The sequence below is a fragment of the Crinia signifera genome, chromosome 6 (genome assembly GCF_055691185.1).
Source record: "Crinia signifera chromosome 6, ASM5569118v1, whole genome shotgun sequence".
Lineage (NCBI taxonomy): Eukaryota > Metazoa > Chordata > Amphibia > Anura > Myobatrachidae > Crinia > Crinia signifera.
Genome location: NC_139222.1, coordinates 2,841,703 through 2,865,171, shown reverse-complemented (window position 1 = coordinate 2,865,171; position 23,469 = coordinate 2,841,703). Strand labels below are relative to the sequence as shown.

General features: G+C 49.4%; 1 protein-coding gene across 5 annotated transcripts in view; it reads left to right on the top strand.

The window, feature by feature from the left end:
• Positions 1 to 23,469, top strand: part of LOC146009796 (uncharacterized) — a 562,226-nt gene that overhangs the window by 70,403 nt on the left and 468,354 nt on the right. For all 5 annotated transcript variants that reach the window (XM_083150263.1, XM_083150261.1, XM_083150262.1 and 2 more), the window contains exon 5: positions 17,621 to 19,691. In XM_083150263.1, coding sequence (XP_083006389.1) covers positions 17,621 to 19,691 — 2,071 coding nt within the window. The remainder of the gene's footprint in view (positions 1 to 17,620; positions 19,692 to 23,469) is intronic.

The window sequence follows — 23,469 nt, the reverse complement described above, 5'->3', positions numbered from 1 at the left end:
GTAGTACGCCCTATGCAGGTAGCGGGGGATATGATGACAGGGGGTGAGGTAGCGGGGGATAAGATGACAGGGGGTGAGGTAGCAGGGGATAAGATGACGGGGTGAGGTAGCAGGGGATAAGATGACAGGGGGTGAGGTAGCAGGGGATAAGATGACAGGGGGTGATGTAGCAGGGGATAAGATGACAGGGGTTGAGGTAGCAGGGGATAAGATGACAGGGGGTGAGGTAGCAGGGGATAAGATGACAGGGGGTGAGGTAGCAGGGGATAAGATGACAGGGGGTGAGGTAGCAGGGGATAAGATGACAGGGGGTGAGGTAGCAGGGGATAAGATGACAGGGGGTGAGGTAGCAGGGGATAAGATGACAGGGGGTGAGGTAGCAGGGGATAAGATGACAGGGGGTGAGGTAGCAGGGGATATGATGACAGGGGGTGAGGTAGCAGGTGATAAGATGACAGGGGGTGAGGTAGCAGGGGATAAGATGACAGGGGGTGAGGTAGCAGGGGATAAGATGACAGGGGGTGAGGTAACAGGTGATAAGATGACAGGGGGTGAGGTAGCAGGGGATAAGATGACAGGGGGTGAGGTAGCAGGGGATAAGATGACAGGGGGTGAGGTAGCAGGGGATAAGATGACAGGGGGTGAGGTAGCAGGGGATAAGATGACAGGGGGTGAGGTAGCAGGGGATAAGATGACAGGGGGTGAGGTAGCAGGGGATAAGATGACAGGGGGTGAGGTAGCAGGGGATAAGATGACAGGGGGTGAGGTAGCAGGGGATAAGATGACAGGGGGTGAGGTAGCAGGGGATAAGATGACAGGGGGTGAGGTAGCAGGGGATAAGATGACAGGGGGTGAGGTAACAGGGGATAAGATGACAGGGGGTGAGGTAACAGGTGATAAGATGACAGGGGCTGAGGTAGCAGGGGATAAGATGACAGGGGGTGAGGTAGCAGGGGATAAGAAGACAGGGGGTGAGGTAGCAGGGGAGAAGATGACAGGGGGTGAGGTAGCAGGGGATAAGATGGCAGGGGGTGAGGTAGCAGGGGATAAGATGACAGGGGGTGAGGTAGCAGGGGATAAGATGACAGGGGGTGAGGTAGCAGGGGATAAGATGACAGGGGTGAGGTAGCAGGGGATAAGATGACAGGGGGTGAGGTAGCAGGGGATAAGATGACAGGGGGTGAGGTAACAGGTGATAAGATGACAGGGGGTGAGGTAGCAGGTGATAAGATGACAGGGGGTGAGGTAGCAGGTGATAAGATGGCAGGGGGTGAGGTAGCAGGGGATAAGATGACAGGGGGTGAGGTAGCAGGGGATAAGATGACAGGGGCTGAGGTAACAGGTGATAAGATGACAGGGGGTGAGGTAGCAGGTGATAAGATGACAGGGGGTGAGGTAACAGGTAATAAGATGACAGGGGGTGAGGTAGCAGGGGATAAGAAGACAGCGGGTGAGGTAGCAGGGGATAAGATGACAGGGGGTGAGGTAGCAGGGGATAAGATGACAGGGGGTGAGGTAGCAGGGGATATGATGACAGGGGGTGAGGTAGCAGGTGATAAGATGGCAGGGGGTGAGGTAGCAGGGGATAAGATGACAGGGGGTGAGGTAGCAGGGGATAAGATGACAGGGGGTGAGGTTTCAGGGGATAAGATGACGGGGTGAGGTAGCAGGGGATAAGATGACAGGGGGTGAGGTAGCAGGGGATAAGATGACAGGGGGTGAGGTAGCAGGGGATAAGATGACAGGGGGTGAGGTAGCAGGGGATAAGAAGACAGCGGGTGAGGTAGCAGGGGATAAGATGACAGGGGGTGAGGTAGCGGGGGATAAGAAGACAGCGGGTGAGGTAGCAGGGGATAAGATGACAGGGGGTGAGGTAGCAGGTGATAAGATGACAGGGGGTGAGGTAGCGGGGGATAAGAAGACAGCGGGTGAGGTAGCAGGGGATAAGATGACAGGGGGTGAGGTAGCAGGGGATAAGATGACAGGGGGTGAGGTAGCAGGGGATAAGATGACAGGGGGTGAGGTAGCAGGTGATAAGATGACAGGGGGTGAGGTAGCAGGGGATAAGATGACAGGGGGTGAGGTAGCAGGGGATAAGATGACAGGGGGTGAGGTAGCAGGGGATGAGATGACAGGGGGTGAGGTAGCAGGTGATAAGATGACAGGGGGTGAGGTAGCAGGTGATAAGATGGCAGGGGGTGAGGTAGCAGGGGATAAGATGACAGGGGGTGAGGTAGCAGGGGATAAGATGACAGGGGGTGAGGTAGCAGGGGATAAGATGACAGGGGGTGAGGTAGCAGGGGATAAGATGACAGGGGGTGAGGTAGCAGGGGATAAGATGACAGGGGGTGAGGTAGCAGGTGATAAGATGACAGGGGGTGAGGTAGCAGGTGATAAGATGGCAGGGGGTGAGGTAGCAGGGGATAAGATGACAGGGGGTGAGGTAGCAGGGGATAAGATGACAGGGGGTGAGGTAGCAGGGGATAAGATGACAGGGGGTGAGGTAGCGGGGGATAAGATGACAGGGGGTGAGGTAGCGGGGGATAAGATGACAGGGGGTGAGGTAGCGGGGGATAAGAAGACAGCGGGTGGGGTAGCAGGGGATAAGATGACAGGGGGTGAGGTAGCAGGGGATAAGATGACAGGGGGTGAGGTAGCAGGGGATAAGATGACAGGGGGTGAGGTAGCAGGGGATAAGATGACAGGGGGTGAGGTAGCAGGTGATAAGATGACAGGGGGTGAGGTAGCAGGTGATAAGATGACAGGGGGTGAGGTAGCAGGGGATAAGATGACAGGGGGTGAGGTAGCAGGGGATAAGATGACAGGGGGTGAGGTAGCAGGTGATAAGATGACAGGGGGTGAGGTAGCAGGGGATAAGGTGACAGGGGGTGAGGTAGCAGGTGATAAGATGACAGGGGGTGAGGTAGCAGGTGATAAGATGACAGGGGGTGAGGTAGCAGGTGATAAGATGACAGGGGGTGATGTAGCAGGGGATATGATGACAGGGGGTGAGGTAGCAGGGGATAAGGTGACAGGGGGTGAGGTAGCAGGTGATAAGATGACAGGGGGTGAGGTAGCAGGGGATAAGATGACAGGGGGTGAGGTAGCAGGGGATAAGATGACAGGGGGTGAGGTAGCAGGGGATAAGATGACAGGGGGTGAGGTAGCAGGGGATAAGATGACAGGGGGTGAGGTAGCAGGGGATAAGATGACAGGGGGTGAGGTAGCAGGGGATAAGATGACAGGGGGTGAGGTAGCAGGTGATAAGATGACAGGGGGTGAGGTAGCAGGTGATAAGATGGCAGGGGGTGAGGTAGCAGGGGATAAGATGACAGGGGGTGAGGTAGCGGGGGATAAGATGACAGGGGGTGAGGTAGCGGGGGATAAGATGACAGGGGGTGAGGTAGCGGGGGATAAGATGACAGGGGGTGAGGTAGCGGGGGATAAGAAGACAGCGGGTGAGGTAGCAGGGGATAAGATGACAGGGGGTGAGGTAGCAGGGGATAAGATGACAGGGGGTGAGGTAGCAGGGGATAAGATGACAGGGGGTGAGGTAGCAGGGGATAAGATGACAGGGGGTGAGGTAGCAGGTGATAAGATGACAGGGGGTGAGGTAGCAGGGGATAAGATGACAGGGGGTGAGGTAGCAGGGGATAAGATGACAGGGGGTGAGGTAGCAGGGGATAAGATGACAGGGGGTGAGGTAGCAGGTGATAAGGTGACAGGGGGTGAGGTAGCAGGGGATAAGGTGACAGGGGGTGAGGTAGCAGGTGATAAGATGACAGGGGGTGAGGTAGCAGGGGATAAGGTGACAGGGGGTGAGGTAGCAGGTGATAAGATGACAGGGGGTGAGGTAGCAGGGGATAAGGTGACAGGGGGTGAGGTAGCAGGGGATATGATGACAGGGGGTGAGGTAGCAGGGGATAAGGTGACAGGGGGTGAGGTAGCAGGTGATAAGATGACAGGGGGTGAGGTAGCAGGTGATAAGATGACAGGGGGTGAGGTAGCAGGGGATAAGATGACAGGGGGTGAGGTAGCAGGGGATAAGATGACAGGGGGTGAGGTAGCAGGGGATAAGATGACAGGGGGTGAGGTAGCAGGGGATAAGGTGACAGGGGGTGAGGTAGCAGGGGATATGATGACAGGGGGTGAGGTAGCAGGGGATAAGGTGACAGGGGGTGAGGTAGCAGGTGATAAGATGACAGGGGGTGAGGTAGCAGGGGATAAGATGACAGGGGTGAGGTAGCAGGGGATAAGATGACAGGGGGTGAGGTAGCAGGGGATAAGATGACAGGGGGTGAGGTAACAGGTGATAAGATGACAGGGGGTGAGGTAGCAGGTGATAAGATGACAGGGGGTGAGGTAGCAGGTGATAAGATGGCAGGGGGTGAGGTAGCAGGGGATAAGATGACAGGGGGTGAGGTAGCAGGGGATAAGATGACAGGGGGTGAGGTAGCAGGGGATAAGGTGACAGGGGGTGAGGTAGCAGGGGATAAGATGACAGGGGCTGAGGTAACAGGTGATAAGATGACAGGGGGTGAGGTAGCAGGGGATAAGATGACAGGGGGTGAGGTAGCAGGGGATAAGATGACAGGGGGTGAGGTAGCAGGGGATAAGATGACAGGGGGTGAGGTAGCAGGGGATAAGGTGACAGGGGGTGAGGTAGCAGGGGATAAGATGACAGGGGCTGAGGTAACAGGTGATAAGATGACAGGGGGTGAGGTAGCAGGTGATAAGATGACAGGGGGTGAGGTAACAGGTGATAAGATGACAGGGGGTGAGGTAGCAGGGGATAAGAAGACAGCGGGTGAGGTAGCAGGGGATAAGATGACAGGGGGTGAGGTAGCAGGGGATAAGATGACAGGGGGTGAGGTAGCAGGGGATATGATGACAGGGGGTGAGGTAGCAGGTGATAAGATGGCAGGGGGTGAGGTAGCAGGGGATAAGATGACAGGGGGTGAGGTAGCAGGGGATAAGATGACAGGGGGTGAGGTTTCAGGGGATAAGATGACGGGGTGAGGTAGCAGGGGATAAGATGACAGGGGGTGAGGTAGCAGGGGATAAGATGACAGGGGGTGAGGTAGCAGGGGATAAGATGACAGGGGGTGAGGTAGCAGGGGATAAGAAGACAGCGGGTGAGGTAGCAGGGGATAAGATGACAGGGGGTGAGGTAGCGGGGGATAAGATGACAGGGGGTGAGGTAGCGGGGGATAAGAAGACAGCGGGTGAGGTAGCAGGGGATAAGATGACAGGGGGTGAGGTAGCAGGGGATAAGATGACAGGGGGTGAGGTAGCAGGGGATAAGATGACGGGGTGAGGTAGCAGGTGATAAGATGACAGGGGGTGAGGTAGCAGGGGATAAGATGACAGGGGGTGAGGTAGCAGGGGATAAGATGACAGGGGGTGAGGTAGCAGGGGATAAGATGACAGGGGGTGAGGTAGCAGGTGATAAGATGACAGGGGGTGAGGTAGCAGGTGATAAGATGGCAGGGGGTGAGGTAGCAGGGGATAAGATGACAGGGGGTGAGGTAGCAGGGGATAAGATGACAGGGGGTGAGGTAGCAGGGGATAAGATGACAGGGGGTGAGGTAGCAGGGGATAAGATGACAGGGGGTGAGGTAGCAGGGGATAAGATGACAGGGGGTGAGGTAGCAGGTGATAAGATGACAGGGGGTGAGGTAGCAGGTGATAAGATGGCAGGGGGTGAGGTAGCAGGGGATAAGATGACAGGGGGTGAGGTAGCAGGGGATAAGATGACAGGGGGTGAGGTAGCAGGGGATAAGATGACAGGGGGTGAGGTAGCAGGGGATAAGATGACAGGGGGTGAGGTAGCGGGGGATAAGATGACAGGGGGTGAGGTAGCGGGGGATAAGAAGACAGCGGGTGAGGTAGCAGGGGATAAGATGACAGGGGGTGAGGTAGCAGGGGATAAGATGACAGGGGGTGAGGTAGCAGGGGATAAGATGACAGGGGGTGAGGTAGCAGGGGATAAGATGACAGGGGGTGAGGTAGCAGGTGATAAGATGACAGGGGGTGAGGTAGCAGGTGATAAGATGACAGGGGGTGAGGTAGCAGGGGATAAGATGACAGGGGGTGAGGTAGCAGGGGATAAGATGACAGGGGGTGAGGTAGCAGGTGATAAGATGACAGGGGGTGAGGTAGCAGGGGATAAGGTGACAGGGGGTGAGGTAGCAGGTGATAAGATGACAGGGGGTGAGGTAGCAGGTGATAAGATGACAGGGGGTGAGGTAGCAGGTGATAAGATGACAGGGGGTGATGTAGCAGGGGATATGATGACAGGGGGTGAGGTAGCAGGGGATAAGGTGACAGGGGGTGAGGTAGCAGGTGATAAGATGACAGGGGGTGAGGTAGCAGGTGATAAGATGACAGGGGGTGAGGTAGCAGGGGATAAGATGACAGGGGGTGATGTAGCAGGGGATATGATGACAGGGGGTGAGGTAGCAGGGGATAAGGTGACAGGGGGTGAGGTAGCAGGTGATAAGATGACAGGGGGTGAGGTAGCAGGTGATAAGATGACAGGGGGTGAGGTAGCAGGGGATAAGATGACAGGGGGTGAGGTAGCAGGGGATAAGATGACAGGGGGTGAGGTAGCAGGGGATAAGATGACAGGGGGTGAGGTAGCAGGGGATAAGATGACAGGGAGAGAGAGGGAGTGCAATGAGATGTAGGAGAAGACCCTATTCTTGTTCTCACCAGAAATCTCTCCTGCTGATGCTGCAGTGAAGGGTCTCTGAGCCGGCAGCTGCTGGATCCCTGCTCCCGCCTTAGTCACTGGGTCCCTGCTCCTGCATTAGCCGCTGGGTCCCTGTCCAGCCCCGCCGCTGCTGTGAACTGTCTCCGAGAACACAGCCGCCGGGTCACTGCTTCTGCCGCAGCAGCTGGGTTCCTGCTCCCAGTGCATGGAGTCTGTTTCAGCAGTCACTGGGTCCCTGACATGGAGCTGCCCGGCGACAGCGGAGAGGAGAACCGCACTGCAGGGGCCCAGGCTACAGCGGGGATGACAGCCAGGAACACCCCACGCGGGTGCCAGCTGCTGCTGTCTCCAGCGTCCTCCTAGCGTGAGAGCGCATACGCCGGATCAGCGCTGCCGGGCCACGGCTGCATAAGGAGTGACCCGGTGCATGTGCTCTGGCGGTAGGAGGAAGCTGGTAGCAGCAGCATCATCTTCACTGAAGATTCTTCAGCGCCAATAATACTCACTTATGCGGCCGCGGCGCTGTGCATGCCGGAGCCCCAAAAAAAGGGGAGAAGAGCCGCATGCGTCTCGCGAGCCGCGGGTTGGCCACCCCTGTTCTAGAGAGTGCTAAATAAGACGTAGATTCTGATTGATCGCCCGCAGCAACATCCCATGTGAAGCAGAACTCCCATCTTTTCTTTTTTTATTCTATTCTTTATTAAGTTTTAAATGTAACATTCCATTCTTACGTTAGTAGAAAATAGATACAAAGATTGATAGAAATACATACATACATATCGTACATAAACCGAGTCTAGAGGTCCGGGAGTTACCCCGGGGGGTCGCTTGTCTGTTTATGATTTTTAATGTTGCTGAGTAAGTACTTTATCGCTTCTTCTATTTACCATGTACTTTTCAATAGATAATTAAGGGAGAGCAGGGAAGACAGTGGCACAGATACTATTAAATACAGGTTATGCAGATATTAATACGTCAGGTGTCATGTCCCTTAGAAATAATAATTTTGGAGTAATTATTTCCCCAGATATCCCGGTTTCAACAATGATGTTCGTTACTTTTGCCCAAAACTCTGCTACTAATTGACACTCCCACAACAGATGAAGAAATGAGCCTTCGGTTGTTTTGCACTTTGGACAAACAAGGGAAGATGCACGATTAAATTTAGCCTCACGTGAGGTGGTGAAATATGCGCGGTGTAGGACATAGAAGGTCACCTGTTGGATCCGAATGGCCATTGTGACTTTAAACACTGTTGATACTGCCATTTGCCATTCCTCATCCTCTAGGTGTCCTATATCAGACTCCCATTTCCTTCTCAAATCTACCATGTGACTATTCAAGGTATTCTTGCCTAGGTAGTTATATACCTTGGAGGCTGAGCTATCTCTTCCACCCTTTTTTATAATTTTTTTAATAGGAGATTCAGAGAACAGTGGTGGAATATTGGGAAATCACTCCTCTAGCTGCAAGTACCGGAAAAAGTAAGACTGGGGCACCCCGAATTCCTCCTTCAATTGTGAGAAGGACTCCAACGTGCCCCCCGTATACAATTGACTGAGGTATCTAATTGAGTGTAGTCCCCATGTGACACCCAACTGCAGTCTGTCTGGAGCGTTCCAGTTATCCACTAAGGGGTATTCGGGATCCAGCAACTGGGGCCCGCCGACTACACACACCTCCCTCCATATCTTAATTGCTTGAACTACCAGTGGGGGATCTTTAACTCGAATGTGGCCTTGTAGAAGCCTTGATAAAGGACGTCTTCTAGGTGTCTCCTTATTAGGAGTTTATATAGGAGTTGATTTGGAGACACCAGGTATCATTATATACACCCACAGTGCCCCTCACCTCCCCGGTCACATCACTGTATTACTACTATAGATATAAGTGATGTCACTGTCACCTCCCCGGTCACGTCCCTGTATTATTACTATAGATATAAGTTATGTCACTGTCACCTCCCCGGTCACATCACTGTATTACTACTATAGATATAAGTGATGTCACTGTCACCTCCCCGGTCACGTCCCTGTATTATTACTATAGATATAAGTGATGTCACTGTCACCTCCCTGGTCACATCCCTGTATTATTACTATAGATATAAGTGATGTCACTGTCACCTCCCCGGTAACGTCCCTGTATTATTACTATAGATATAAGTGATGTCACTGTCACCTCCCTGTATTATTACTATAGATATAAGTGATGTCACTGTCACCTCCCCGGTCACGTCCCTGTATTATTACTATAGATATAAGTGATGTCACTGTCACCTCCCCAGTCACATCACTGTATTACTACTATAGATATAAGTGATGTCACTGTCACCTCCCCGGTCACATCCTTGTATTATTACTATACATATAAGTGATGTCACTGTCACCTCCCCGGTCACCTCCCTGTATTATTACTATAGATATAAGTGATGTCACTGTCACCTCCAGGGTCACGTCCCTGTATTATTACTATAGATGTAAGTGATGTCACTGTCACCTCCCCGGTCACATCCCTGTATGATTACTATAGATATAAGTGTTGTCAACTCCACGGTAACGTCCCTGTATTATTACTATAGATATAAGTGATGTCTGTCACCTCCCCGGTCACCTCCCTGTATTATTACTATAGATACAAGTGATGTCACTGTCACCTCCCCGGTCACGTCCCTGTGTTATTACTATAGATATAAGTGATGTCACTGTCACCTCCCAGGTCACGTCCCTGCATTATTACTATAGATATAAGTGATGTCACCTCCCCGGTCACGTCCCTGTATTATTACTATAGATATAATTGATGTCACCGTCACCTCCCCGGTCACCTCCCTGTATTATTACTATAGATATAAGTGATGTCACCATCACCTCCCCGGTCACCTCCCTGTATTATTACTTTAGATATAAGTGATGTCACTGTCACCTCCACGGTCACGTTCCTGTATTATTACTATAGATATAAGTGATGTCATCTCCCCGGTCACCTCCCTGTGTTATTACTATAGATATAAGTGATGTCACTGTCACCTCCCCGGTCACATCCCTGTATTATTACTATAGATATAAGTGATGTCACTGTCACCTCCACGGACACGTTCCTGTATTATTACTATAGATATAAGTGATGTCACCTCCCCGGTCACCTCCCTGTATTATTACTGTAGATATAAGTGATGTCACTGTCACCTCCCTGTATTATTACTATAGATATAAGTGATGTCACTGTCACATCCCTGTATTATTACTATAGATATAAGTGATGTCACCTCCCCGGTCACGTCCCTGTATTATTACTATAGATATAAGTGATGTCACCTCCCCGGTCACCTCCCTGTATTATTACTGTAGATATAAGTGATGTCACTGTCACGTCCCTGTATTATTACTATAGATATAAGTGATGTCACTGTCACATCCCTGTATTATTACTATAGATATAAGTGATGTCACCTCCCCGGTCACGTCCCTGTATTATTACTATAGATATAAGTGATGTCACTGTTACCTCCCCGGTCACGTCCCTGTATTATTACTATAGATATAAGTGATGTCACTGTCACCTCCCCGGTCACATCCCTGTATTATTACTATAGATATAAGTGATGTCACTGTCACCTCCCCGGTCACGTCCCTGTATTATTACTATACATATAAGTGATGTCACTGTCACGTCCCTGTATTATTACTATAGATATAAGTGATGTCACTGTCACCTCCCCGGTCAGCAGGTAGATGATCTCCAGAGTGAGATTAAGTATCCTCTCAGACATGTGACTCCCGTCCTTCTCCATCCTCAGGGAATCAGTGACGCGTCTCATCCTCACGTGACGTGTAGTAAACTCTCTGGATCCTCACAGCTTAGTGGTCTAGGAGTAAGTATAATAATTATAATACACAGCACAGAGCACACATGTAACATAGATATGAAGCACTGAGTCCTCCTCTATCCCCCATGTCACACAGCCCTGGTCACACATCAGACGCCCCAGTGACTGTCACACAATGCGGTATTGCTAATAGGTTACACCACACAGCTCATAGCCAGGACACCAAAGGCTGCTTCCCCTGTATAATAATAACAGGACACAACAGGTTGCACCCCTGTATAATAATAACAGGACACCACAGGCTACTCCCCCTGTATAATAATAATAATAGGACACCACAGGCTGCTCCCCCTGTATATTATTACCAGAACACCACAGGCTGCTCCTCCTGTATGTTGGTAGGACACCACAGGCTGCTCCCCCTGTATATTAATAACAGTACACCATAGGCTGCTCCCACTGTATAAAAAAACAACGCAGGACACCACAGACTCCTCCCCTTGTATAATAATAATAGGACACCACAGGGTGCTCCCCCTGTATAATAATAATAGGACACCACAGGGTGCTCCCCCTGTATAATAATAACAGGACACCACAGGCTGCTTCCCGTTTATAATAATAACAGGACACCACAGGGTGCTCCCCCTGTATAATAATAACAGGACACCACAGGCTGCTCCCCGTTTATAATAATAACAGGACCCCTGCATAATAAAAATAATAACAGGACACCAAAGGCTGCTCCCCCTGTATAATAATAATGAAAGGACACTACAGACGGCTCCGCCCGTATAATAACAATAGGACACCACAGGCTGCTCCCCCTGTATATTAATAAGAGGACATCACTGCTCACCATGTACTATATAACAATAGAAGGACACCACAGGCTGCTCCCTCTGTATTATATAACTATAGCAGGACGCCACATGCTGCTCCACCTGAATAATAAATAATAGGACACCACAGGCTGCTCCCCCTGTATAATAATAATAATAACAACAACAACAACAGGACACCACAGGCTGCTCTTCCTGTATAATAATAATAGGACACCACAGGCTGCTCCCCCTGTATAATAATAACAGGACACTAAAGGCAGCTCCTCCTGTATAATAATAATACAGGACACTACATGCTGCTCCTCCTGTATAATAATAATACAGGACACCACAGGCTGCTCCCCCTGTATAATAATAACAGGACACTACAGGCAGCTCCCCCTGTATAATAATAACAGGACACTACAAGCTGCTCCCACGGTATAATAATAACCGGACACCACAGGCTGCTCCCCCTGTATAATAATAATAATAATAATAATAATAATAATAATAATAACAATAACAGGACACCACAGGCTGCTCCCACTGTCTAATAATAACAGGACACCACAGGTTGCTCCCCCTGTATAATAATAAGAGGACACCACAGGCTGCTCCCACTGTATAATAACAGGACAACACAGGCTGCTCCTACTGTATAATAATAATAATAAAAGGACACCACAGGCTGCTTCCCCTGTATAATAACATTACACCACAGGCTGCTCCGCCTGTATAATAAGAGGACACCACAGGCCGCTCCCCCTGTATAATAGTAATAACAGGACACTGAAGGTTGCTCACCCTGTATAATAATAATAACAGGACATCACAGGCTGCTCCTGCTGTATAATAATAAAAGGACACCACAGGCTGCTTCCCCTGTATAATAATAACAGGACACCACAGGCTGCTCCCCCTGTATAATAATAACCGGACACCACAGGCTGCTACGTACCCCTATATAATAACAGGACACCACAGGCTGCTTCCCCTGTATAATAATAACAGGACACCACAGGCTGCTCCCCCTGTATAATAATAACAGGACACCACAGGCTAGCTCCCCCTGTATATTAATAATAATAATAATAATAATAATAATAACAGGACACCACAGGCTGCTCCCCCTGTATAATAATAACAGGACACTACGGGCTGCTCCCCCTGCATAATAATAACAGGACACCACAGGCTGCTCCCCCTGTATAATAATAACAGGACACCACAGGCTAGCTCCCCCTGTATATTAATAATAATAACAGGACACCACAGGCTGCTCCCCCTGTATAATAATAACATGACACTACGGGCTGCTCCCCCTGCATAATAATAACAGGACACCACAGGCTGCTCCCCCTGTATAATAATAACAGGACACTACGGGCTGCTCCCCCTGTATAATAATAACAGGACACCACCGGCTGCTCCCCCGTATAAAAATAATAACAGGAAACTAGAGGCTGCTCCTCCTGTATAGACGCAATTACCAGTTCCCGATGGTCGCCTTCGGCTGCAGGAGCCGATTTAAACTCGCTTCCTGTATTTGGAACGCATAGTCAGGAAGTAAGTTGGAACGCAGAGGACGGAAGTAGCCTATGATTGGCAGAAGCTTCTTCCTTCCAGCACCCCGGCCTCAGCCCCCTCGAACAGCAGCAGAAGCAGAAGCTTCCAGTGACGTCCGTTGAGAGCCCCGCCCTCCTCTATCACTCCCATAATGCAGTAGGAGCAGAGATCGGCCATTGCTGTGTCTGGCAGCAGGTAATGATATTATTATTGTTATAATACAGGGGGAGCGGCCTGTAGTGTCCTGTTAGTATTATACAGGAGGAGCAGCCTGTGTTGTCCTCATATTATAATACAGGAGGAACAGCCTGTGGTGTCCTGTTATTATTATACAGGAGGAGCAGCCTGTGGTGTCCTGTTATTATTATACAGGGGGAGCAGCCTGTGGTGTCCTGTTAATATTATACTGGGGAGCAGCCTATGGTGTCCTGTTAGTATTATACTGGGGAGCAGCCTATGGTGTCCTGTTAGTATTATACTGGGGAGCAGCCTGTGGTGTCCTGTTATTATACAGGGGGAGCAGCCTGTGGTGTCCTGTTATTATACAGGGGGAGCAGCATGTGGTGTCCTGTTATTATACAGGGGAGCAGCCTGTGGTGTCCTGTTATTATTACTCTACTGGGGGAGCAGCCTTTAGTGTCCTGTTAGTATTATACAGGAGGAGCAGCCTGTGGTGTCCTGTTATTATTATGCAGGAGGAACAGCCTGTGGTGTCCTTTTAGTATTATACTGGGGAGCAGCCTGTGGTGTCCTGTTAGTATTATACTGGGGAGCAGCCTGTGGTGTCCTGTTATTATTATACAGGGGGAGCAGCCTGGGGTGTCCTGTTATTATTAGACAGGGGGAGCAGCCTGTGAAGTACTGTTATTATTATACAGGAGGAGCAGCCTGTGGTGTCCTGTTAGTATTATACTGGGGAGCAGCCTGTGGTGTCCTGTTATTATACAGGGGGAGCAGCCTGTGGTGTCCTGTTATTATACAGGGGGAGCAGCCTGTGGTGTCCTGTTATTATTATTGTTATACAGGAGAAGCCTGTGGTGCCCGGTTATTATACAGGAGGAGTAGCCTGTGGTGCCTGTTATTATTATTATACAGTAGAAGCCCGTGGTGTCGTGTTGTTGTTGTTGTTGTTGTTGTTGTTATTATTATTATACAGGGGGAGCAGCCTGTGGTGTCCTGTTATAGTGCCGCTGGAGCAGCCTCTGGTGCTGCATTATCATTGTACAGGGGGCTGGCACTGTATTGTCTCTTACTGTATTACAGATGGTGCGGACCCAGGTGTAACTGTAATACAGGTGGTGCAGATCCTGGTGTTACTATTATACAGGTGGTGCGGACCCTGGTGTTACTGAAATACAGGTTGTGCAGACCCCGGTGTTACTGTAATACAGGTGATGCAGACCTCATTGTTACTGTAATACAGGTGGTGCGCACCCCGGTGTTACTGTAATACAGGTGGTGCGGACCCCGGTGTTACTGTAATACAGGTGGTGCGGACCCTGGTGTTACTGTAATACACGTGATGCAGACCTCATTGTTACTGTAATACAGGTGGTGCGGACCCCGGTGTTACTGTAATACAGGTGGTGCGGACCCCGGTGTTACTGTAATGCAGGTGGTGCGGACCCCGGTGTTACTGTAATGCAGGTGGTGCGGACCCCGGTGTTACTGTAACGCAGGTGGTGCAGACCCCGGTGTTACTGTAACGCAGGTGGTGCGGACCCCGGTGTTACTGTAATGCAGGTGGTGCGGACCCCGGTGTTACTGTAATGCAGGTGGTGCGGACCCCGGTGTTACTGTAATGCAGGTGGTGCGGACCCCGGTGTTACTGTAATGCAGGTGGTGCGGACCCCGTTGTTAGGTGGGGGGCGTATAATGGGGGAGGGGGCTATCGGAGGGTGTATATGAGGGAAGGGGGCTATTGGGGGACGTATAATGGGGGAGGGGGCTATTGGGGGGTGTATAATGGGGGAGGTTGCTATTGGGGGTGTATAATGGGGGAGGTGGCTATTGGGGGCGTATAATGGGGGAGGGGCTATCAGAGGGTGTATAATGGTTGATGGGGCTATCGGAGGGTGTATAATGGGGGAGGGGACTATCGAAAGGTATATAATTAGTGTTCTCGCTAGGATATTTTTAGGGCAGGGTGGTGACTGCTGTTAATGGGACATTATACAGTAACACTGGAGAGGTGACTGCTGGGAATGGGACGTTATACAGTAGCACCGGGGGATGTGACCGGAGAGGTGACTGCTGGGAATGGGACGTTATACAGTAGCACCGGGGGATGTGACCGGAGAGGTGACTGCTGGGAATGGGACGTTATACAGTAACACCGGGGGATGTGACCGGAGAGGTGACTGCTGGGAATCGGATGTTATACAGTAACACCGGGGGATGTGACAGGAGAGGTGACTGCTGGGAATGGGATGTTATACAGTAACACTGGGGGATGTGACCGGAGAGGTGACTGCTGGGAATGGGACGTTCTACAGTAACACCGGGGGATGTGACCGGAGAGGTGACTGCTGGGAATGGGGCGTTATACAGTAACACCGGGGGATGTGACCGGAGAGGTGACTGCTGGGAATGGGACGTTCTACAGTAACACCGGGGGATGTGACCGGAGAGGTGACTGCTGGGAATGGGGCGTTATACAGTAACACCGGGGGATGTGACCGGAGAGGTGACTGCTGGGAATGGGACGTTATACAGTAACACCGGGGATGTGACTGGAGAGGTGACTGCTGGGAATGGGACATTATACAGTAACACCGGGGGATGTGACCGGAGAGGTGACTGCTGGGAATGGGATGTTATACAGTAACACCGGGGGATGTGACCGGAGAGGTGACTGCTGGGAATGGGATGTTATACAGTAACACCGGTGGATGTGACCGGAGAGGTGACTGCTGGGAATGGGATGTTATACAGTAACACCGGGGGATGTGACCGGAGAGGTGACTGCTGGGAATGGGGACGTTATACAGTAACACCGGGGGATGTGACCGGAGAGGTGACTGCTGGGAATGGGACGTTATACAGTAACACCGGGGGATGTGACCGGAGAGGTGACTGCTGGGAATGGGACGTTATACATTAACACCGGGGGGATGTGACCGGAGAGGTGACTGCTGGGAATGGGACGTTATACAGTAACACCGGGGGATGTGACCGGAGAGGTGACTGCTGGGAATGGGACGTTATACAGTAACACCGGGGGATGTGACCGGAGAGGTGACTGCTGGGAATGGGACCTTATACAGTAACACCGGGGGATGTGACCGGAGAGGTGACTGCTGGGAATGGGACGTTATACAGTAACACCGGGGGATGTGACCGGAGAGGTGACTGCTGGGAATGGGACGTTATACGGTAACACCGGGGGATGTGACAGGAGAGGTGACTGCTGGGAATGGGACGTTATACAGTAACACCGGGGGATGTGACCGGAGAGGTGACTGCTGGGAATGGGACGTTAGACAGTAACACCGGGGGATGTGACAGGAGACGTGACTGCTGAGAATGGGACATTATACAGTAACACCGGGGGATGTGACCGAAGAGGTGACTGCTGGGAATGGGACGTTATACAGTAACACCGGGGGACGTGACCGGAGAGGTGACTGCTGGGAATGGAACGTTATACAGTTACACCGGGGGATGTGACCGGAGAGGTGACTGATGGGAATGGGACGTTATACAGTAACACCGGGGATGTGACCGGAGAGGTGACTGCTGAGAATGGGACGTTCTACAGTAACACCGGGGGAGGTGACCGGAGAGGTGACTGCTGGGAATGGGACGTTATACAGTAACACCGGGGGACGTGACCGGAGACGTGACTGCTGGGAATGGGACGTTATACATTAACACCGGGGGGATGTGACCGGAGAGGTGGCTGCTGGGAATGGGACGTTCTACAGTAACACCGGGGATGTGACCGGAGAGGTGACTGCTGGGAATGGGACGTTATACATTAACACCGGGGGGATGTGACCGGAGAGGTGACTGCTGGGAATGGGACGTTCTACAGTAACACCGGGGGATGTGACCGGAGAGGTGACTGCTGGGAATGGGACATTATACAGTAACACCGGGGGATGTGACCGGAGAGGTGACTGCTGGGAATGGGACGTTATACAGTAACACCGGGGGATGTGACCGGAGAGGTGACTGCTGGGAATGGGACATTATACAGTAACACCGGGGGATGTGACCGGAGAGGTGACTGCTGGGAATGGGGCGTTATACAGTAACACCGGGGGATGTGACCGGAGAGGTGACTGCTGGGAATGGGACATTATACAGTAACACCGGGGGATCTGTCTGGGTGATGACTGTATCATTGTGTTTGTCAGGTGCCTATAAGGTGTCAGGATGTCACTGTCTATCTCTCCATGCAGGAGGGGGAGTATATAGAGGAACACAGGGGTCTGTACAAGGACGTGATGATGGAGAATCACCGGCCCCTCACATCACTGGGTAAGAGGAGACATTTATTGTACAGGGGAGGGCAGGTATGGGGGTCCCCTATATACACCCAGCATCTGATAATCACATATATACAATGTCCTCAGTCACTGTGTGTCTCCTACAGATGGGCCCAGTAACAGGAATACCCCAGAGACATATGTGACTGATCTGAAGGGAGAAGAAGAGACGTATGTGACTGATATGAAGGGAGAAGAAGAGACAGATGTGACTGATATGAAGGGAGAAGAAGAGACAGATGTGACTGATATGAAGGCAGAAGATACAGAGGGAGAAGAAGAGACGTATGTGACTGATATGAAGGCAGAAGATACAGAGGGAGAAGAAGAGACGTATGTGACGGATATGAAGGCAGAAGATACAGAGGGAGAAGAAGAGACGTATGTGACTGATATGAAGGCAGAAGATACAGAGGGAGAAGAAGAGACGTATGTGACGGATATGAAGGCAGAAGATACAGAGGGAGAAGAAGAGACGTATGTGACTGATATGAAGGCAGAAGATACAGAGGGAGAAGAAGAGACGTATGTGACTGATATGAAGGCAGAAGATACAGAGGGAGAAGAAGAGACGTATGTGACTGATATGAAGGCAGAAGATACAGAGGGAGAAGAAGAGACGTATGTGACTGATATGAAGGCAGAAGGTACAGAGGGAGAAGAAGAGACATATGTGACTGATATGAAGGCAGAAGATACAGAGGGAGAAGAGACGTATGTGACTGATATGAAGGCAGAAGATACAGAGGGAGGAGAAGAGACGTATGTGACTGATATGAAGGCAGAAGATACAGAGGGAGAAGAAGAGACGTATGTGACTGATATGAAGGCAGAAGATACAGAGGGAGAAGAAGAGACGTATGTGACTGATATGAAGGCAGAAGATACAGAGGGAGAAGAAGAGACGTATGTGACTGATATGAAGGCAGAAGATACAGAAGGAGAAGAAGAGACGTATGTTACTGATATGAAGGCAGAAGATACAGAGGGAGAAGAAGAGACGTATGTGACTGATATGAAGGCAGAAGATACAGAGGGAGAAGAAGAGACGTATGTGACTGATATGAAGGCAGAAGATACAGAGGGAGGAGAAAAGACGTATGTGACTGATATGAAGGCAGAAGATACAGAGGGAGGAGAAAAGACGTATGTGACTGATATGAAGGCAGAAGATACAGAGGGAGGAGAAGAGACGTATGTGACTGATATGAAGGCAGAAGGTACAGAGGGAGAAGAAGAGACGTATGTGACTGATATGAAGGCAGAAGATACAGAGGGAGGAGAAGAGACGTATGTGACTGATATGAAGGCAGAAGATACAGAGGGAGAAGAAGAGACGTATGTGACTGATATGAAGGTAGAAGATACAGAGGGAGAAGAAGAGACGTATTTGACTGATATGAAGGCAGAAGATACAGAGGGAGAAGAAGAGACGTATGTGACTGATATGAAGGCAGAAGATACAGAGAGAGGAGAAGAGACGTATGTGACTGATATGAAGGAAGAAGATACAGAGGGAGAAGAAGAGACGTATGTGACTGATATGAAGGCAGAAGATACAGAGGGAGAAGAAGAGACGTATGTGACTGATATGAAGGCAGAAGATACAGAGGGAGAAGAAGAGACGTATGTGACTGATATGAAGGCAGAAGATACAGAGGGAGAAGAAGAGACGTATGTGACTGATATGAAGGCAGAAGATACAGAGGGAGGAGAAGAGACGTATGTGACTGATATGAAGGCAGAAGATACAGAGAGAGGAGAAGAGACGTATGTGACTGATATGAAGGAAGAAGATACAGAGGGAGAAGAAGAGACGTATGTGACTGATATGAAGGCAGAAGATACAGAGGGAGAACAAGACACGTATGTGACTGATATGAAGGCAGAAGATACAGAGGGAGGAGAAAAGACGTATGTGACTGATATGAAGGCAGAAGATACAGAGGGAGAAGAAGAGACGTATGTGACTTATATGAAGGCAGAAGATACAGAGGGAGAAGAAGAGACGTATGTGAGTGATATGAAGGCAGAAGATACAGAGGGAGAACAAGACACGTATGTGACTGATATGAAGGCAGAAGATACAGAGGGAGGAGAAAAGACGTATGTGACTGATATGAAGGCAGAAGATACAGAGGGAGAAGAAGAGACGTATGTGACTTATATCAAGGCAGAAGACACAGAGGGAGGAGAAGAGACTTATATAAGGAGGGATCAGCAGTGTAAGGAGGAGGAAATCCCTACAGATATCAGCACAGGTGGGTATTACAGATAATTATATATATTCTGTATTACCTAGAACAGTGGTTCTAAAACTGTGGTTCCTGACCCCAAAGTGGGTCCTGACTTTCTCAGCATGGGGTCACGACTCCATGTTGCTGACATCAGGCTGATGACTTTTCTAATCTCAGTCAGTGATTCAAGGAGTCTGAAAAATCTGTTGAATTGTCTGTTATTTTAGACTCCTCCCATCACTCTGTGCCTCCACAATGCTGCCCTGTGTATGTGCTGTCTGCTGACTGCTCACAATTACATGTAGTATATAGGTATGCTATATATAATTTGAATTAGCAAAAGTGTTAGACACACTTAGCTTTCCAATGTGCAGAACACGCACATTAAGATAGTGGTTAAAAAATGGAACAATAAAATGTACAGTTTATGAGCTATTTTGACAAATCAAAGTATATTTAGAATTTTTAAGGTTAGAAATAATTTTTAATAGGTTGATTTATTACAAATCTGCTGTCATTTTGTATATATAAGTTAATTGAATCGTTTTCGCTTATAACTCACTCAAACAACCCAGTTCTAATTATGTCTGACTTTTGATCTGTTTTGTGTGAGATTTGCAAACTCTGCCCCCATTACTTCCTGGCTTCCTCTGCCCCTTCCTATACAATGAAGGGAGGGAGGCTGATTGAAGTAATTAATGCTGGATAGGGGGGAGTTGCTGAGCATGTGCTGGACTAAGCTCACTGTGTGAGCATCTTTTGCGAGCATCTCTTCCGCTAAAATTAGGTTTCATTACCACTTTCCGGTTTAGCCTTTTGTGTCTTGCTACTGTACACTGTGGTGCACTACGAGGTCAAATAACAGCTTAGTCCCTCCATGAATTTTGATTGGTTGACTCTTGGAGGCTTCTACACCCTGCAGAGTGGGACCACACATTTTACTCTCCACCCCTCCCCCCCCATAACTCATACTCCTGTATCGACTATTTTTGTGTTTCGCACTGTTGCTCTAGACTCACTGATAGAAGTGTCTATTGGTCAGATTACAGGATCAGACCATACCCCAATTACCCTAACGCTATCATTACACACAGACGCAGAAGCGTCCATTTGCCAGATTACAGGGTCAGACCATACCCCAATTACCCTAACGCTATGATTACATACAGACGCAGAAGCGTCCATTTGCCAGATTACAGGATCAGACCATACCCTAATTACCCTAACGCTATTATTACACACCCACAGACCTTGACCCTGACATTGGAGGCTTAATAAGTAATTGCTCTCTGATTCTTACTGCGCAAAGACAAACTCCTTGGTTATAACACTCTCCTGTATAAATTAAACTCTTAGAACTGAATCCTAAGACCTCTGGGGACTCCGATATTTCTGTACAACTGCAGGAGGCTTGGTCTTCTCTGAATACTCTTCTCAACGACAATACCAAAAGATCCTTCAGACAATGTAGACATACCTAATATAGGTGGGGCAATAAACCTGGGACGATGTTGGCGAGGGCTCTTCTGGAGAAATCACATGAGATCCCCATGATCCTCCTGTCGACTGACGCTGAAAAAGCGTTTGACCGGATAGACTGGGATTTTATGGAGGGGGTTTTACGGAAACTGGGATTGAGTTTTCTCCACAGAGGGCTAGCCTTGTACAGAGCTCCAACCGCACAGGTACGAGTCAACGGTAAACTCTCCACTCAGATCCACATTAACAACGGTATGAGGCAAGGGTGACCCCTCTTCCCACTGATTTTGTATGGAGACTTTAGCAAGGGCAATTAGGGCAAATCCTGATATCTCCAGGTTGAGGGTCAGTTCTCAAGAATACAAACTTGCACTCTTCGCTGATGACCTGTTGGCTATTATTACCAATCCGCTAATATCCCTCCCAATTTTATGTTGGAGTTTCACCGTTTTCACACCCTCTCTAATTTTGATAATGATCACAAATCAGAGGCAATTAATGTTTCCACCCCGGATTTGGCTATCCCTGGCCTCTCCAATTCCTTTCCTTTTATGTGGAGTACTTCCCATTTACAATATTTGGGTGATCAATTCCTCTCAAAATTGACCGATTGTTCTCTCTGAACTTTACCCCTCTCCTTATTAAAGTCCTTTAGGATTTGTCAGTTTGGCTAGCAATGACATTTTCTTCGGTAACATTGGTATTCTGAAGATGAACGTCCTTCTCAGAACGTCCTTCTCCTTCTCAAACGGTCCCTATTTCCCTTCCTTCAAAATCATCTTGGACCTTCACAATGTACTGTGGGGCTTCATAAGGGGTGGAAGGAAACCTCATTTTAAGCAATAGATGTTAGCTAGATGCAAATTACAGGGAGGTCGACAAATGCCCCTTATAGCTACCTATTACCATGCATCTCTACTTGGTAGGATTCTGGAGTGGACATTGGATTCACTTGGAGTGGGCCTCCTCTAACCTCCCCCTTACATACACTCCCTGGCTCTCTGTTGTGAAACACTCCTTAAACTCAGACAGTGGGCCCCACCTTACTTATTTGAGGAAATATTTGCACCCGCCTACATCTTACCACTAAGGTGTCTCCTAACTGGTGGTGCAACTGTACCTTGGAAAAAAGCCAACTTCACTAGGTTCCATCACCTATTTTCTGATGGGATGGTTCCACAGATAACTGGTTTTACCTCCAAATACTCCACTTTGTTTCCACGCTGGGAGGACCTACTGTCTGTGCACCCAACAACATGCCCCCACTCACATCATTTCAAATATCTACCAAATCCTATTGACCGATATATTACCTACTACCCCATCCTACCAGAAGTCTTGGGAACACGACTTTCCTCTCAAAGGGATTAATTTGAATTGGAACAAGATATACCAAACTTCTAGTATGGAGGTAGTTGAGACTCTGTATAAAGTACTCTCCAGATGGTATCGGGTTCCAACCCTCTTACATTATTTCTACCCTGGGGTTTCCCCTCTCTACTGGAGGTGTGATGGTGGGGCAGGGTTCACCAATTCATATACGGTGGGACTTCCCTTTATTACTCCAATACTAGGACAACATTAGTCTCCCCATTTAATGAGGGCCCTGATTTTTGGCTACTGTCTCACTCTAACGTAGATATATCTTCTTAAAAAAAAACTTTGGTACTTGTGTAGTTTCACGGCGCCAGCATCGCGCCGTGCTACTTCCGGTTGTACGCTCGCCACGAAATAAGTCCAAAAAAGTAACTTAACTTCATGCCAACATGGATAGTTCATACCTCCACTATCCATGTTGGCATGGAGTTGATTTTAAATAGCGTGGCGAGCATATCGAGCCACCGAGCCCGCAGCAAGTGGACTCAGACACACGGCGCCATGCTGGCGCCGTGAAACTACACAAGTACCAAAACTTTTTGAGGCAGATGGGCAATTATACTGGTGCGCTGGCGGTCACCGGCTCCACTGTCCTTGTGGGACTGGTGTAATCGCCTGGATTTCTATGTGTGTATGGAATACGTTTTTTACTCAACCCCAGAGATGCGTGGTCTCTTCCAGACTATATGGTTCCGGTGGTTAGAATTCAAGACAACGTCCTCGTATAAAGCTTTAAAGACCGCAGTGCTGACCTTAGTCTGACAATTAAACAGAGTCCTGTCTGCGTATCCTACTTATACTGATAATACACCATAATACATTTTTATGTTTACTCTCTCCTTTTATTTTTGTTACATTCTTGACGGACTTCCCTGTCAAATATCCCCCCCCCCTTCTCTTCTTCCCCTCTTTACGCTCTGTTACTAGCACAACAGTTTCATGATTT